Source organism: Penicillium citrinum, assembly GCF_028827155.1.
Source record: "Penicillium citrinum strain IBT 23319 chromosome Unknown utg000008l:1.0-2707905.0:1.0-2709502.0, whole genome shotgun sequence".
Classification (NCBI taxonomy): domain Eukaryota; kingdom Fungi; phylum Ascomycota; class Eurotiomycetes; order Eurotiales; family Aspergillaceae; genus Penicillium; species Penicillium citrinum.
Window position 1 is genome coordinate 145,705 of NW_026622693.1, and position 14,030 is coordinate 159,734.

General features: G+C 47.7%; 5 protein-coding genes across 5 annotated transcripts; 3 read left to right on the forward strand and 2 right to left on the reverse strand.

The window, feature by feature from the left end:
• Window positions 1–86: 86 nt before the first annotated feature.
• Window positions 87–1,890, forward strand: N7469_008489 (Zn(II)2Cys6 transcription factor; the record flags this gene model as incomplete). Its single annotated transcript, XM_056647407.1, has 2 exons — window positions 87–1,754; window positions 1,858–1,890. 2 exons carry the CDS (start codon window positions 87–89, stop codon window positions 1,888–1,890), a joined length of 1,701 nt encoding a protein of 566 aa, XP_056497172.1.
• Window positions 1,891–2,862: 972 nt separating this feature from the next.
• On the reverse strand, window positions 2,863–4,701 carry N7469_008490 (uncharacterized protein; the record flags this gene model as incomplete). The annotated part of the gene is made up of 5 exons (XM_056647408.1): window positions 2,863–4,043; window positions 4,110–4,192; window positions 4,266–4,379; window positions 4,454–4,524; window positions 4,597–4,701. 5 exons carry the CDS (start codon window positions 4,699–4,701, stop codon window positions 2,863–2,865), a joined length of 1,554 nt encoding a protein of 517 aa, XP_056497173.1.
• A 2,704-nt stretch (window positions 4,702–7,405) lies between these two features.
• Window positions 7,406–7,612, forward strand: N7469_008491 (uncharacterized protein; the record flags this gene model as incomplete). The annotated part of the gene is made up of 1 exon (XM_056647409.1): window positions 7,406–7,612. One exon carries the CDS (start codon window positions 7,406–7,408, stop codon window positions 7,610–7,612), a length of 207 nt encoding a protein of 68 aa, XP_056497174.1.
• Window positions 7,613–7,844: 232 nt separating this feature from the next.
• N7469_008492 (arylsulfotransferase family protein) lies at window positions 7,845–9,707 on the forward strand (the record flags this gene model as incomplete). The annotated part of the gene is made up of 2 exons (XM_056647410.1): window positions 7,845–8,342; window positions 8,394–9,707. 2 exons carry the CDS (start codon window positions 7,845–7,847, stop codon window positions 9,705–9,707), a joined length of 1,812 nt encoding a protein of 603 aa, XP_056497175.1.
• Window positions 9,708–10,342: 635 nt separating this feature from the next.
• On the reverse strand, window positions 10,343–13,806 carry N7469_008493 (EF hand domain protein; the record flags this gene model as incomplete). Its single annotated transcript, XM_056647411.1, has 2 exons — window positions 10,343–11,964; window positions 12,027–13,806. 2 exons carry the CDS (start codon window positions 13,804–13,806, stop codon window positions 10,343–10,345), a joined length of 3,402 nt encoding a protein of 1,133 aa, XP_056497176.1.
• Window positions 13,807–14,030: the final 224 nt, after the last annotated feature.

The window sequence follows — 14,030 nt, forward strand, 5'->3', positions numbered from 1 at the left end:
TGACAGGCCGCTGTTCTCCGCAGATAAGAAACTCTCTATGACCTGGAGTTATCAACATCCACACCATCTCATCCCACCTCCAAAAAATGAGTTCTGGGATTCATCGTAAACGGCTCGCTTGCGTTGAGTGTACCCGCCGCAAAATCAAGTGTGACAAGACTTTGCCCTGTCGTAATTGTACTAGGAAAGGTTCACATTGCCGTCGTCCCCGAGCGCGGGACTCTCCGGGCCTGAACGTATCTTCTGCCAGAGAACATTCTGAGACCTCTGGTGTGAATTGTTCAGGTATTGAATCCTCAAAGCTCATTGAAAGTCTGAGGGAAAGAATTGGTAAACTCGAAACAGCACTTACAGAGGCCAAGGAGACTGCTTCTCGCCAAACACCTTCCAGTCAGCTTAGCCCCTCGATATTTTCTACCAGAGAACCATCAAGCTGCCAACCAATTGCTACATCTGACACGGAATCAATTACATCAAGTTCGTTGGTAAAGGCTACAAGCGAGGTTGAAGATGCTGCCACGATACTGGAGTTCCTTGCTTGGGGTCGTCGCAAAGATCCCTCCTACCAGGATGAAATTGCAAAACGAAATGACTTAATACATTCCCCTGGAGACATACCCATCGACGATGATTGGGATAATGGACAAAATTCGGCGTTTACAGCAGCCAATTTCTGTGAGCTTTTACTTCCGGCTGAATCAAAAGTTCACGAGCTTGTCAATTATCACTGTGAGTGCCTGTTATGGTACCACGGAGCATTCCATGCTACGACGTTTATTCAGCAGCTCAATGATTTCTACGATACCACTGGTGGGAGGGTTGAGGAACCCAAAGTTAGTTTACAATGGATGGCACTGCTTTTCGCAATCCTCACTGGAGCAATAGCCAGCGCACCTCTATCAGCCACTCGAGCTTGGGGGTTTCGGGACCAGGAAAAGAATGTACTATCTCATCGCTGGCTCAAGGCTTCAATGGCTTGTCTCCATCAGGCAGATTATATGGCGTGTCACTCCATTTTTTCCGTGCAGTCAATCGCAACTCTGACTATATCTGCTCATATGCTTGGAAAATCCAATAGCTTCTCGGTCCTTTTGGCTTCTGCTGTGAGAATCGCGCAAGGCCTAGGGCTTCACCAGCTTGATGGGGATAGCAAGATGAATTCCGTCGATCCAATAAGCAAAGAAATCGGTCGCCGTATCTGGTGTCAGCTTTGCATCCAAGACTGGTTCTCAATCCCCTTTACCGAGAGCTACTTGATCCATCCGATATGCTTTAATACTGAGAGGCCTCAAAACTGCGATAATGACCCTACGTCGATTCCAGATGATTTCCCCACCGTGGCTGGCTACTCTCGACTCTTTTATAATATTGCAGCTTTGATGCCAGGTCTATATGACGACATGAACTCGTCCAATACTCTCTATACGCGATACGAAGAAGTCTTGAAATATGATCGACGATTAAGAACGCTAGCTACTCAACATCTTCCGCTTTATCTACAGAATGTTCCTTTAGATCCTCGCTGGCCGAGATATGTTCCCTGGGCAAGACGGAGCTTAGCTATCAGCTCCGCTCATAAGGTGATCATGATACATAGGAAGTTCCTGAGCCGCAGCTTTGGGAATCCCATGTTCGAATTCACTCGGAAGACCTGTGTTGCAGCGTCTCGAACAATAATTAAGGAGCAGAAAGAGGCCACGCGTGAAGATGGACCGCTCTTGTGGATACACCAGGCATTTAGTGTCACCGCTAGTGTAAGTAATGCAATCCAAATAAAATCTGAGGATCATCACATCGGAGAACTCACTATGTCGCAGATAATCTTATGCCTCGATATGTTCCATCAACCTGCAACAGATCACCAGTCGTCAGAAAACCGACAGTTCATAGAGGATGGCATTTCAATCCTCTCTCATTACGATTCAGATATGATTGCTCGTCGTGGGGTCTCGATCATCAAATCAATGCTTCGTCTAGAGGATAATCGGTGCCGTTTCCCTGGTCCATTTAACGGGCAAATGGGACCCAAAGCAGGTACAGGCTTTGATATTGCGACTATCATTGAAACATTCTACAAAGAATATCAAAATTTTCTATCCGAGCCATTATGTGACAGGCTAGAAACCAGGCCAAGGCAGTTTTCAGACGGGAATTGGCCGGGCATGGTAATCAATGAGTCAAGCCCTGTGTCGGGCGAAGAACTTTTGCTACCGCATGGGATAAATTATACAGAGTCATTAGATGATATCCTGAATTTAGCTACTAACTATCTCAATTGAGTGTTTCTTCGTGTCACGCAGGATTCTCATCGATATAATCCGAGGCGTTCAAATATGCTTTCCAAGTGTTAAAAAGGTTCTTAACACTGCTAGGCTATATGGAATTTGTCGAGTAAGTTTAGATCGAAATAGCTTTAGGTGATTAATGAGAATGCGATATATAGTTTTTATTCAAAGAATCGAGGCCAAATTAGCCAAAGATGAATTTGCTATTAAACAGTACTACTAGTATTGCCGAGCGGATTGCTCTTGTTGGGTATAAACTGGCTGGGGGCTGTAAAATCAACATACGTCTTTGCTCGCTCTGACTGAGTCAAAAAGGAGTCGGCATGCCCAGATCTCCGACTGCAATTCGTTCGACGAGTCTGGCTGAAAGTCACCAGGAGATCTTGCAACGGCTCTGGAAAGAAAATCTTGCCTAGCAGAGAAAGGATGGTATGTATAGAATGTCGTCTAAAATTGGGCCTGCCCATATTCAATCGGAAAGGAGTCAGGTGATCAAGAAGACTGTTGGATCGGTGACCACCTAAAAATTGGGGATCGCTCTGATGATGAGATAGTGAAAGAGAAATCATGTTCCTCCTCAATCAACCTTGCGGACCTGAGTAACAGGGGCTTGGTAGATACGGCGACCGTGAATGAAATACTGCACACAAGCGAAGATAACAACGACTCCAAACACCAGGATCGACCAGTTCATATCAACCAAAGTTGGGTTGGCGGCAGTAGGGAAGAAAGTGAAGGTGATGGCGAAGCAAAGATATAAAACCGAAAAAATATTGACTGGCAGTCCGAGCTTACCCAGCGAGAAGCGAGCACGAGGAACGCCACTGGGAAGCAGACGAGCTCGGATGAAGGCACCAATTGATAGGATATAGGTCGTGAAAAGAGCTGCAATCATGACTGAGGCGACGGCATTGAACGCGGCGGTCGAGCCAATATTAATCAGACAAAGCAGCACAGTAATCATAGTCGACACAATCACGGAGGTAATGGGGATTTGTAGTTTCTTGTTGACATTCGCAAGGGCTCCAGAAAAGGGCAGGGCATTATCACGAGCAAAGGCAAAGGTCTGGCGAGACGCGGTGGCAAGAATACTGATGGCACTGCAAACCTCCATGACAAGAATGATCGCAGCAACTCCATTTGCAGCGGCAGTTGAGCCAGTCGCATGCTTGACGGCTGGCAAGAAAGAAAATCCGCTGGGGTCTGCTAGAGCCGTCTCGATATCTCCCATGTTATAGACAAGAGTGATGAGCATGATGAATCCCAAACCACCGTTGATGAGTGCGGTCGAAACCATACACCATGGCACAACAAAAGCAGCATTTTGAATCTCCTCGGCCATGTGAGTAGCGGCATCAGGTCCTGTCCAGGAGAACAACGGGGTCAGTTGGCCAACAAGACAGGCCAGACCCATGCCCGACCAGCCTCCAGAGTTGGTAAACTCCTTCCAGACAGCGAAATCCGGGGCCTTGCCAGGTCCCATTGCCCACATAGGGACCAGAACTGCCAAAAACCCTCCAAGATGAAGGAAGAGAATCACTCCTTCGAGAGGAGGCAGCAATCTGGCACCCAAAGTGTTCACGACGGTTCCGACAGCAGCGATGGCAATTGTGAGCAGAGTACCGTGCCAACGTTCAAAGCCATAAATGTATCCCGGACCATCAGAGTAATTAAAAACGAGTAAACCTTGGATCAGAGTTCCACAAAGGAAGCAAATACTGGCGAAAGCAGCTTGCCATCCAAGCACCGACAACCATCCTGAGAACGATCAGTAAAAAGGGTCATTCATTACTTTCCACCTGTTCTCCAACCATCAAATCTTACCAGTGATATAACTGAGGAAACGCTGGAATCTTGGAGCAGCGAATTCACTAACCCAGTGATACTGACCACCGGAAGTTGGCGCACTGGTAATTCATTAGATCATCTTGTTCCAGCATATGGCATATCAAGTATATCCTGCTCTTTTTTGGCACATACATGGAAGCGATCTCGGCCATGGAAATAACAGAGGCGAAGAATCCGACGAATGAGGCAATATACACATAAACCATGCCGGCGCGACCTCCATCCGTTAATCCATAGGTACTCGTGCTATGCGATGCATGTCAGTCGGCAAGGGGGGAGAAGCATTTCGCGACCAGTCGGTTCGGAACGAGAGGGCTCACAGTAGAATCGATTCCCAACTGGCCATCAACGTCGTGGTGAATCCTAAAATAGAGTAGAAGCGAAAGTTTCGCTGTTGACAAGTCAGTCACAGTGATCTTTCCAACTCATTGTAGAACTCCCCCCCAATAGCAATCTGACGGACCTTAAACTGCTGGGTCTTGCCCAGTCGCTCCATATCGCGATCATCCTGTTGACTCGGATCCAAACCAACCTCGTGGCTGTAGACCTCCTTGTCTGCGCTCGACATGACTGCTAGGAGATGGTTGACAGGGCAGAAACACGGCGATTGCAAGAGCAAAGAAGATGGCAAAAAATTGTGCAGATCCGTGGGGAGAAGAAGGTCAGGGGGGTTCTTCTCGAGGGTGAAGCCAATCAAGGCGAACCAGAAGCACGTCCAGTGGAGAAGAGAGGAGTCTCGAAGTCTATTTGATTGTGGACGCCGACTGGTTCTTAGGAAATCGTGTTCCACCAGGTTTTACTCCAATGGTCTCTCCTCAAGTTTGTTGTATAGGATATTCTCGGGTGTGTCGCCTATTTTCTAGTGTCTTTTAGTACTGCTACGACACCTGCAGCTGAAGCGACACTAGTGCACGCCATGGAGCAGATAGTCGTACGAAAAACAGGGCCTCAGACAGATTTTTGCAGAGAAATGTGGAGTGCGGGCCTTCCGGATGAAGTTTGGCGGCGGGGAGAATAATATCCTGCATATAAAAGAGTCAAAATATGGTCGAGCGCGCGATCCAAGTGCTGTTTCATCTAATAGGCGGTTTTAGCATTGAAACCCCAAGAAAATAGTGCACTACTACGGCATCTCCTGCTGTTCTCTTGATAAGATCCGGGCGCGATGAACCGTGAATCGGTCGGAATGCCCAGACTTTCACTCTTGGGTGGCGTCGGCTGGAGGAATTTGGGGTCTAGGCATCTTAATGTGGCATGATCGGCGTTCTTTCAAGCCATCTCAGATGGTACTGGATGTTATGGGGCACCGATAGAGCAATTTAATTGATTCTGAATGGCGGCACGTACCGTTGAACGGGTCCACGATTCTCCCTGAAACCTCAAAAGCACGCTTCAAGTCTTGGAGGCGTGGGTCTTTATATCTGCCTCAAAGGGGTCTGTGTCAGTCCAGTTCGCCCTACATGCACAACCCCATACATAGTATACATTGTACATTATACATATGTTGTAGCTTGCCGCCAGACTTGACGTCCATCTTGAAGTTGATTTTGAGACATATCCACTACGATCGCAGTGGACCCTTCACAAACGAGATATTGGCAGGGTTAACTTGGAACGCCAAGTGAAAATCTCAAAAATGAGACATACTCCGATTCCATGTTAACTTATTCTATCCACCGATCCATCCATCCAACCATTGACTACATACTACGTACATACTATGTACTAACTAATAACATACCTCGCTCATGATGAACTGACTACATAGTATATTCAATAACGTGTTTTATCCAACGGTCACCGGATTTTGACAGCCACAGCTTTGATACTGGCATATATGACAGTACAGTATGGATGACGATTCTAAGCCCCTGTAATAGAGTATACTCCTATTAGTATACAATCCATTGTATAATGAATTATAGTAATGAGAAACTAGCTACTGTAGGTATCGTATACCATCGGCACCGTATACTAACTGTCATGTATATAGAATAACAAGAGATATTGGAAACCGATGGTACCACTAGGTAGTAACTAGTGCTAATGTAGGGTTGGTGTAGAGCATCATGATCGGACAGAAAATTGAAGTCTTAGTTGACAAATTATGCTGTAGGTACGGCATAACTGAGATTGTCATCTTAGATCCAGTCTTTTTCAAAGAAGTTCTTTGATTTTGAAGTTCAATGCGAATGTCCCGACCGAGTCTCACTATATCTCTAGTGAAGGTCATGTTGGTATACCTATACCAACATGGCCTTCACTTGTATATAGGGTTATCGAAGTACCATATCATATACATGATTATTGCTTGCTAGTTATTACTAGTAAATAGTCAATGGTTAGTGGTCAATAATTACCTAATTTGGTAATAGTTAGTACTATTCATTGATTAACTCCTGGACGAACAATCTGGCACACATCAGCGATCTTTCATAATATCCACAAATACAAAGGCTGAACCAACAATTATATTCTTTTGACTTCGAGTCTCAGTCGATAATCCCCTGATATACAGTGTAGGTACACTGGAGGATGATTAGGCTACCTATCCTTATTGTCAAATTGTCTAGTTATTAGTACATGCTGTTTTTTTCTCCGACTGCAGCCCCTGTCTAACCAATTTTGGTCATTGAGGCCGGGTCAATGCAAAAGAGCAGAAGCCCGGTGATAAGATTCTAAAGAAGACGTACAATGCATGACTCCATTCTTCGTCCTGTCCTCCAGATGGGCCGACGTAGCCCTTACTCCACTTCTACAACGGGAAATGGATTCGGCACTCATGCCAGCCTCCAATTCGCGTAGCGCATGAGGTTACAAAGTGCCCTGGCGCGCTTTGGTATAGAACTTTGGAGATCGAAGTATTGACACAAGGACGAGCATATTCTCTCGACTTGGAGAAGGACTCTTGGAGTATGTATTCTTCAACTTCATACGTGCTGTACGGAGTACAGTACATAGTCGACACGTCCAGCGAAAGATCTGATTTGGCGATGGAGCCCACCTGTGCCGAAGATTGGCAAAGTCTGAGTTTCATATCCACGGATATCGGCACTCGCCACAGCCAGAAAAGTGGGATTCAGAATCCAAGCCAGTCGACAAGCTGTCTGTTCTCCATTTCAAGAATCCACTGACGGCAAATTGGACGCCACAATATGCCAGCTGCGCCTTCCGACGCGTGGGCCGAGTAGCCGCATTTCAAGGACATCGGGGAGAAACGAACGACTACTTAATTTATCCGCCTTTGCGTACTCCGTACTCCATATGCCATAATGCACCGTGCTTGGCAGCGATCCCTAGCTCTCAATGGTCAAAAGCCATGTGGATGTTCGCACGGCCACGAAATCACCACGCAATTACGTCGGTTCGGCCGTCAAGTCGGCACAAACGCGCAAGACGATAAGGGATGGAACTCCACTGAAGGCTTGGCATATAGGGGATTTGATGATGTGATGCCGAATCAGCATGCATTGTTCTAGGAAATAATCCACGTTTGGACAAAACCAAGGATTTCTTGCGGGGTGCAGCAAGGAGATAATCCGTTCTCCATGACATTGCCCTTAGGCTGGGCAGGGGGCGTGCGATCCCTTTATTGTACAAGTTTTCCTACAAGACTGGGCCATATTCCGCTCCGCTCCTCCCCTACTTCTATTCTCCCTTCGTCTTCGTACTCGTTTCCTCCGCGCCCTTTCGCCGGACCGCAATGCGCCAATGTTCATGCGGGCTTCTTCCGCCGCCACACGCCTGAGACTTTGGCTTGGACGGGGAGATCGACATTACAAGTTTAATATTCGTCGCTGCATTTTTGCCCTGGTGGCTGTCATTGGTGCTTCAGTATTATTTTGGATATTCGTTGTACCACAACTGCTCCGTTTCCGATTTCGTTATGGACTAAGCCGGTATGACATGGGATGGTATGGTTTCGGACCATCACGCAACTATATCTCCTTTCATGAACAATCTCCAGTAGTCGAGATCACTCCTGCTGGCGCACAATGCGATCAAAGATATACATTTCTAGCTCCACGGGGAGATTCCGTCATTCATCCCGGTCCAATGATCCTAGATGCTCGCGGTGAGCTTGTATGGATGAAAGATAATTGGGGCACCACCCAAGATTTCAAAGTCCAGCGTTATAAAGGTCAAGACTATGTGACTTATTGGCAAGGAGACGAAGAGGACGGCCATGGACGTGGTTCATGGTATATGGTAAGTAATGTTTCGGATAGTGCTGAGACAAGCCGCTAATACCCATGGCAGTTAGACTCATCCTATACGGTTCGCTATGTCGTATCACCTTATGGTGCCATAGAAGGCGATCTGCACGACTTCCAAATCACTTCAAATGACACAGTGATCATCACGGCCTATGAGCCTATCCCATACGACCTGACATCCGTCGGAGGACCCGAACTAGGCTGGCTCTACGATGGAGTTATCCAAGAGATTGATATGGAAACTGGTGAACTTCTTTTCGAATGGCGGTCTTCTAGTTTCTACCCTCCAGAAAGCAGTTTTGAACCTCTCGGGAACAAGGGACACCAACGTACATTGGGTTATGATTATTTCCATTTGAACAGTGTGGACAAGGATGAGTATGGTCGCTACTTGGTTTCCGCGCGACACACTCACACAATTACCTGCGTTGATGGAACAACTGCCGAGGTTCTCTGGTCTTTGGGGGGTAAAGATAACCAATTCTTCGATGAGTCGAATGGGATTGCGACTGAATTCTCGTGGCAGCATGATGCTCGTTGGCAGAGCCCTAACACGATCACCTTATTCAACAATGCCGCCAACGCAGGAACAGATCCCTCCGTCAGTAGCCACGGTATTCTACTGGAGCTTGATATCTCAGCCAAAAAAGCCAAAGTTTTGAGAAGTTACGATCACCCGCAGGAGTTGCTGGTCGTGTCCCAGGGAAATATGCAAGTCCTTGATACTGGAAACGTCCTTGTTGGCTGGGGTCACAGCGCTGCCTTCACCGAGTTTTCACCGGCAGGTGAGGTTGTATGTGATGTTCATTTCGGAGCATCGGCATATTTCACTTTTGGTCGAATTGTGTCCTATCGTTCATTCAAGAGTGATTGGGTCGGCATGCCCAACACGCTTCCGGATACTGCCATGACCAAAGACAGTGTCTTCGTGAGTTGGAATGGTGCAACAGAGGTTGCTGCCTGGCGACTCGAAGCTTGGGATGGCTCAGATCTCAAGAATATGACATTCAACCACGTCCATGATGTGGAACGTTCTGGGTTCGAGACTCAGATTCCGTTTACTAGCAATGTCACATCTTACTTCCGAGTTGCTGCAATTGATTCCAAGAACGAAGTCATTGGCATGACAGAAATCCAGCAACGTGCCAACGAGCCTATGAAACAAGGGTTCACCTCATGGCGCGTGGTTTTTATGCTGGTTTTTGTCTTTGGATTGATACCAGCATCTTTATACTTCGCTCTCAAAAGATATTCAAGATGGAAAATATTCAAAAGGGACCGGGCCTATCGACGTGTAGCGCATAAAGACGAGGATGACCTTGAATCGACGGATGAAAACAGCCATTTGCCAATATAAGAAAGTCAGTTCTGGCTTATTTGATACCCATTGTCAATACAAATTCAAGTTGTATATAAATTTTTGGCAATGAAATAATGAATATTGATAAATCTGATCTAAGAAGTCAAATCTTCAAATTGAGATTTATTCATTATACAAGTAGCAAACGATAGACCTTGGATTGCTACTTCTTAGCAGTACTACTACTTGGTAGTAAACCTTTACTATAGTATGATCACTCGAGGTGATAACCTAATTATCGGTATACGCTTACTATTAAGGGAGAACGCGGCCATAGGAGAATCCCAGGCGGAATCCCAGGCGGGATTCTCCTATGGCCGCGTTCTCCCTGACAGGTTCTACTACTATCGACTACTAGTCTCTGCTCTATTTAGTAGAGCAGAGTACATACTTTGCTTGTATTTTGCTCCCTGAGAGCGAACTATCCCAAGGACATCTCGCTCGTAAGCTGTGGCTGGGCAGCCGGAATGCTCAAGCCACTCGAATTGACGGAATGATCAAACAGCTTGAATTGAATATGGCTGGACTTATGTAGAGGCCGCACCTTAAGCATGGCCATACTGTTGATATTGGTATAACTCGATGTTTGTAAGGTCTAATGTACAAGGGTTATCATCATCAAAAAGATATGCCTAGAAGCTAGCCATTTCAATCCAACTTGCAACAAAGGCCAACCGGCGTCCTTTGTCCGCTCCCATACGATTGGAGAATTCTTCAAAGTTGAGTCGAGCACCGCTCCCTCCACGCTCCTTCGCTTCGCGCTCAACTTGGTTCAGATAGGCCCATCGTGCGAGCGTACGGTGGGAAGGTCGGCGAGGAGTCATACTCTCTTCAGCAGGCTGGACAGGGTTAGATGGCGGTGGCAGAGGCTGCATGGGAGAAGGTGGGGGTTTCGGAGCAGTCGCTTCTGCGTGAGGTGAAGAAGTATCGGGAGACGGCGGAGCTGGGAGTGATGTAGTGCCGTTTGGCTCGAGTCTGAGGCGATCAGGGATATCCGAAGTTGCAGCGCTGCGGGGAGAAGCCCGGCCATCGATGTTCATTGGTTCGTCGAGTGATAATAGTCGAGGACGCTCATCGGAATCGGGCCGGAATTGTGGAAGAGTGGGATCGTAATCCAAGACCTCGTCATCAATACTAGATTCTTGTTCCTCGTCTGAGAATTCCTCCTCCAGAGACGCGCCATCTTTGCTCAAAAACTGCTCTTCTAGTTCGTAAGACGTGACAGAGTTGCTACTTGTTTCATCATCTTCATCGTCATCTTGATCGAAAGAACGATCCTGTCCGAGTTCATCCTCATTTTCAGGATTGTAAAGATGTGTTGGCTGGACATCGTCATCCGGATATAAAGAATCAGGCAAAGGAGGAGCCAGTACTGGATTCGAAGCTTCCAAGGCAGGGCTTTGTACTGAATACCCAGCGCGTTGAAGAAGATCATCGAGAGATCGATCATTAGTCATATCTTGTAACTCTTCTTCATTCTGAGGTGCCTTTTCCTCTTGCTTGGGTGACTCTGGGGGAGGTCCTGTATGTTGCACGAGGTCGATCTCATGAGCCCAGACTTTACGATCTGTGCGCGTTCGCCAGACCTCCATGAGTAAATCCTCTTTTTGCTTGAACAAAAGATCGAGCAACTCGTTGAATCCCTGCTGCGTTACCTGATAAAGAATTTCTTTGCCGACGTCTCTTTCAACTTCTGGAATCTCAAAGCCACCCCATCGCTCTCCGACTGGAATACTTCGCGACGAAGTCGAGGGGTTAGAACGAACATCATAATCATCTCTGAGATCATCTTGGAATCGGACTTTGGAAGATGATCTTGAACGTGGAGAAGGAGGGCGTGATACGTCTCGCGAAATGTCAGTGCGATCCTCGTCGTCTGAGAGATCATCAAAATTGGGATTCTTCTGGAAACCTTCGGGCATGGTAGCCCCGTCTTCCTCGTCAGTATAGAAAGCTCGTCTTCGCCAGCGTTCATCGATTCCTAGTCGCCGGGCTTCGTCGATCCGTCTTCGATCATCGTCACGCATCCTGTGGTACACGGCCGTTATAACTCGAGCCCTATCGATCGGATCGGTAATGTCCTGAGGGTACACATACGTTCCGAGCGCTTGAATAATATCTTCTTCGTGGAGGTGCTCTGCTGGAGGCCAGCCACTGCTAGTTACCGATGACCCAGATCTGTCGGACCCGCTGCCATCTTCGTCATCCTCATCATCCTCGGCATTCTCCTCCTCCTCATCGTTATCTTCCTCATCTTCCTCATGATCATCACCATCCTCCTCGTCTTCGGCCTCGCTGGGGTACGATGGGCCTCACGAGAATCCGAGGCTGTCGTCGGAAGTCTTAGGGTAGATGGGAATATTGGCCGTGTTCGGCCAAATTGCTGCCTCACGGCTGAATCGCCAATGACCATATGGCGATCACCTATATCGTTACCATCCTGCCGCAATATGCCTCCATGGTCAACAATTTCCATATCACCTTCAAGATTAGGTCGTTTGCCTTCGCCAATACGTGAAGTCTCGCCTGATGGGATGTTACCGGGGAATGCAGAGCTGATGGGCTGGCTACCAAGGACAACATCGCGTGCACCTCCTTCCAAGAAGTCGTCTTCCATCCCAGCAACCATATCGCGAGTGAGTTCACGACTCAGCGCATAATAGGCCCGGAAGACGCGAAGGAAGTCTTTCCTCTCCACGTATCCATCGCCATCGATGTCATATCCCCGGAACACACGGCGGAGCCTTTCGTGGTTGCTTTTGTTGTTGAGACTGGCCAATCCCTTCAAGAACTCTTCAAATCCAATCAAGTTATCATTATTCGTGTCGTAGAATGCAAACATGCGGTCATAGATGAGACTCGGTGGAGGTGGTCGAATGGAAGTGTTGGGCACAAAGCATCGATCGAAGGTCTTACGATCGATTGCCATATAGAGCTTATTGGGGTCATCAGCCCATTCGTAGTTCGCAAGGCAGCGGAACTGATCCCAAAGGGCATCCAACTCGGTGTTTTCGAAGCTGGTCTCTCTCATAAGACGCTTTGCGAGGGGCCGTGGGAGACTTCGAGGTAACATAGCGGGCTTTCCAGGATACCACACTGGCTGAGACTGACGAGGATTCCCCAGAAATGGTGCTGGGATGCGGACTTTGTAGAACAGATGGGTCTTGATATGTACTTGCATTGCCTCGCAGGTTTCACAGAGATCATAATCAATGCAATTGGCACATCTGTATCGAATTCCCTGAATGGGCATAGCACCGCAGCTATTACAAGTGACACCGCGATGAATATAACCGTCTCTCCGTGCCTGATCCTCCGCAATATGGTATAATAAGTTCAATAAATTCTGACCTTCGCGGGTTGGTGAAGCATCATTATTCCCATCACGCCATGAAAAGACACTTTGGTCGTCGGCTGGTGCCTCTGTAGCTTCTGGGTTCTGAGGCGGCGCAGCGACATCTGGGAAAGTCGAAGTTGAGAGGGTGACACGCTCGCCATTCTGCCTTCGGCGACGCAGCTCATCCCCGTAATTATGATCGTCATTGAACCGTATCAACGCTCTTTCAATACCAGCTCGCGAAATTCCTCGCCGTTGCAATTGCTCCGTCAAGTACGTCCTTTCAGCACTGTTCTCTGGTAGAGTGTGTGAGGCAGGGAAATCCAAGGCTAAAAATGATTCAAGAAAGGTATCCTCCATCATTTCCCGCATGCGCTCGGCATGAGCTGGAGGAACGCCCACCTCTTCCATCAGCTGGTCGCGTGTCGCAAGCAATGACGGCAAAAGACCACTTTCCACCCTTCGCCCATCTTCAGTCTCGATGCGGAATGTGCCATACACGCCATTCTGGCGTTCCAGTTGTTCTAAGTGGGTGATCGCACGATAGGACGGCGTTTCGATAAGGCCTTGTTCTTCGGTTTCACCCCGGCGAGTTCGGCGCACGGCATTACGACGGCGGAGCGGAGCTTGAGATGACTGTGGTGAGACGACATTATTGTGAATATAGAGAAGGGCATATGCAGCTGCGACACCGGTGAAGAGGTAAAGGATAGGACGGTATCGTGTCAACGACACCGGGCCGGAGCGCGGCTCGGACATAGCGATGGTCGAGCTAGAGAGCTAAAGAAGCTATCGGGACACGGTCAAGGCGATCGAAAGGTCATCATCGAGCTCGACAGTATAAAATCGATTTCAGACGGGGATTAATCGAAGTCACCAAATATCCGAATGTGTCAGCAAAAAAAGAAAGTGGAAGAAGTCGAAGGATGACGGGAGGTTTTAGCAGTGCGCAACCCCGGAAAGTCGTCATTTCACCGCTTTGC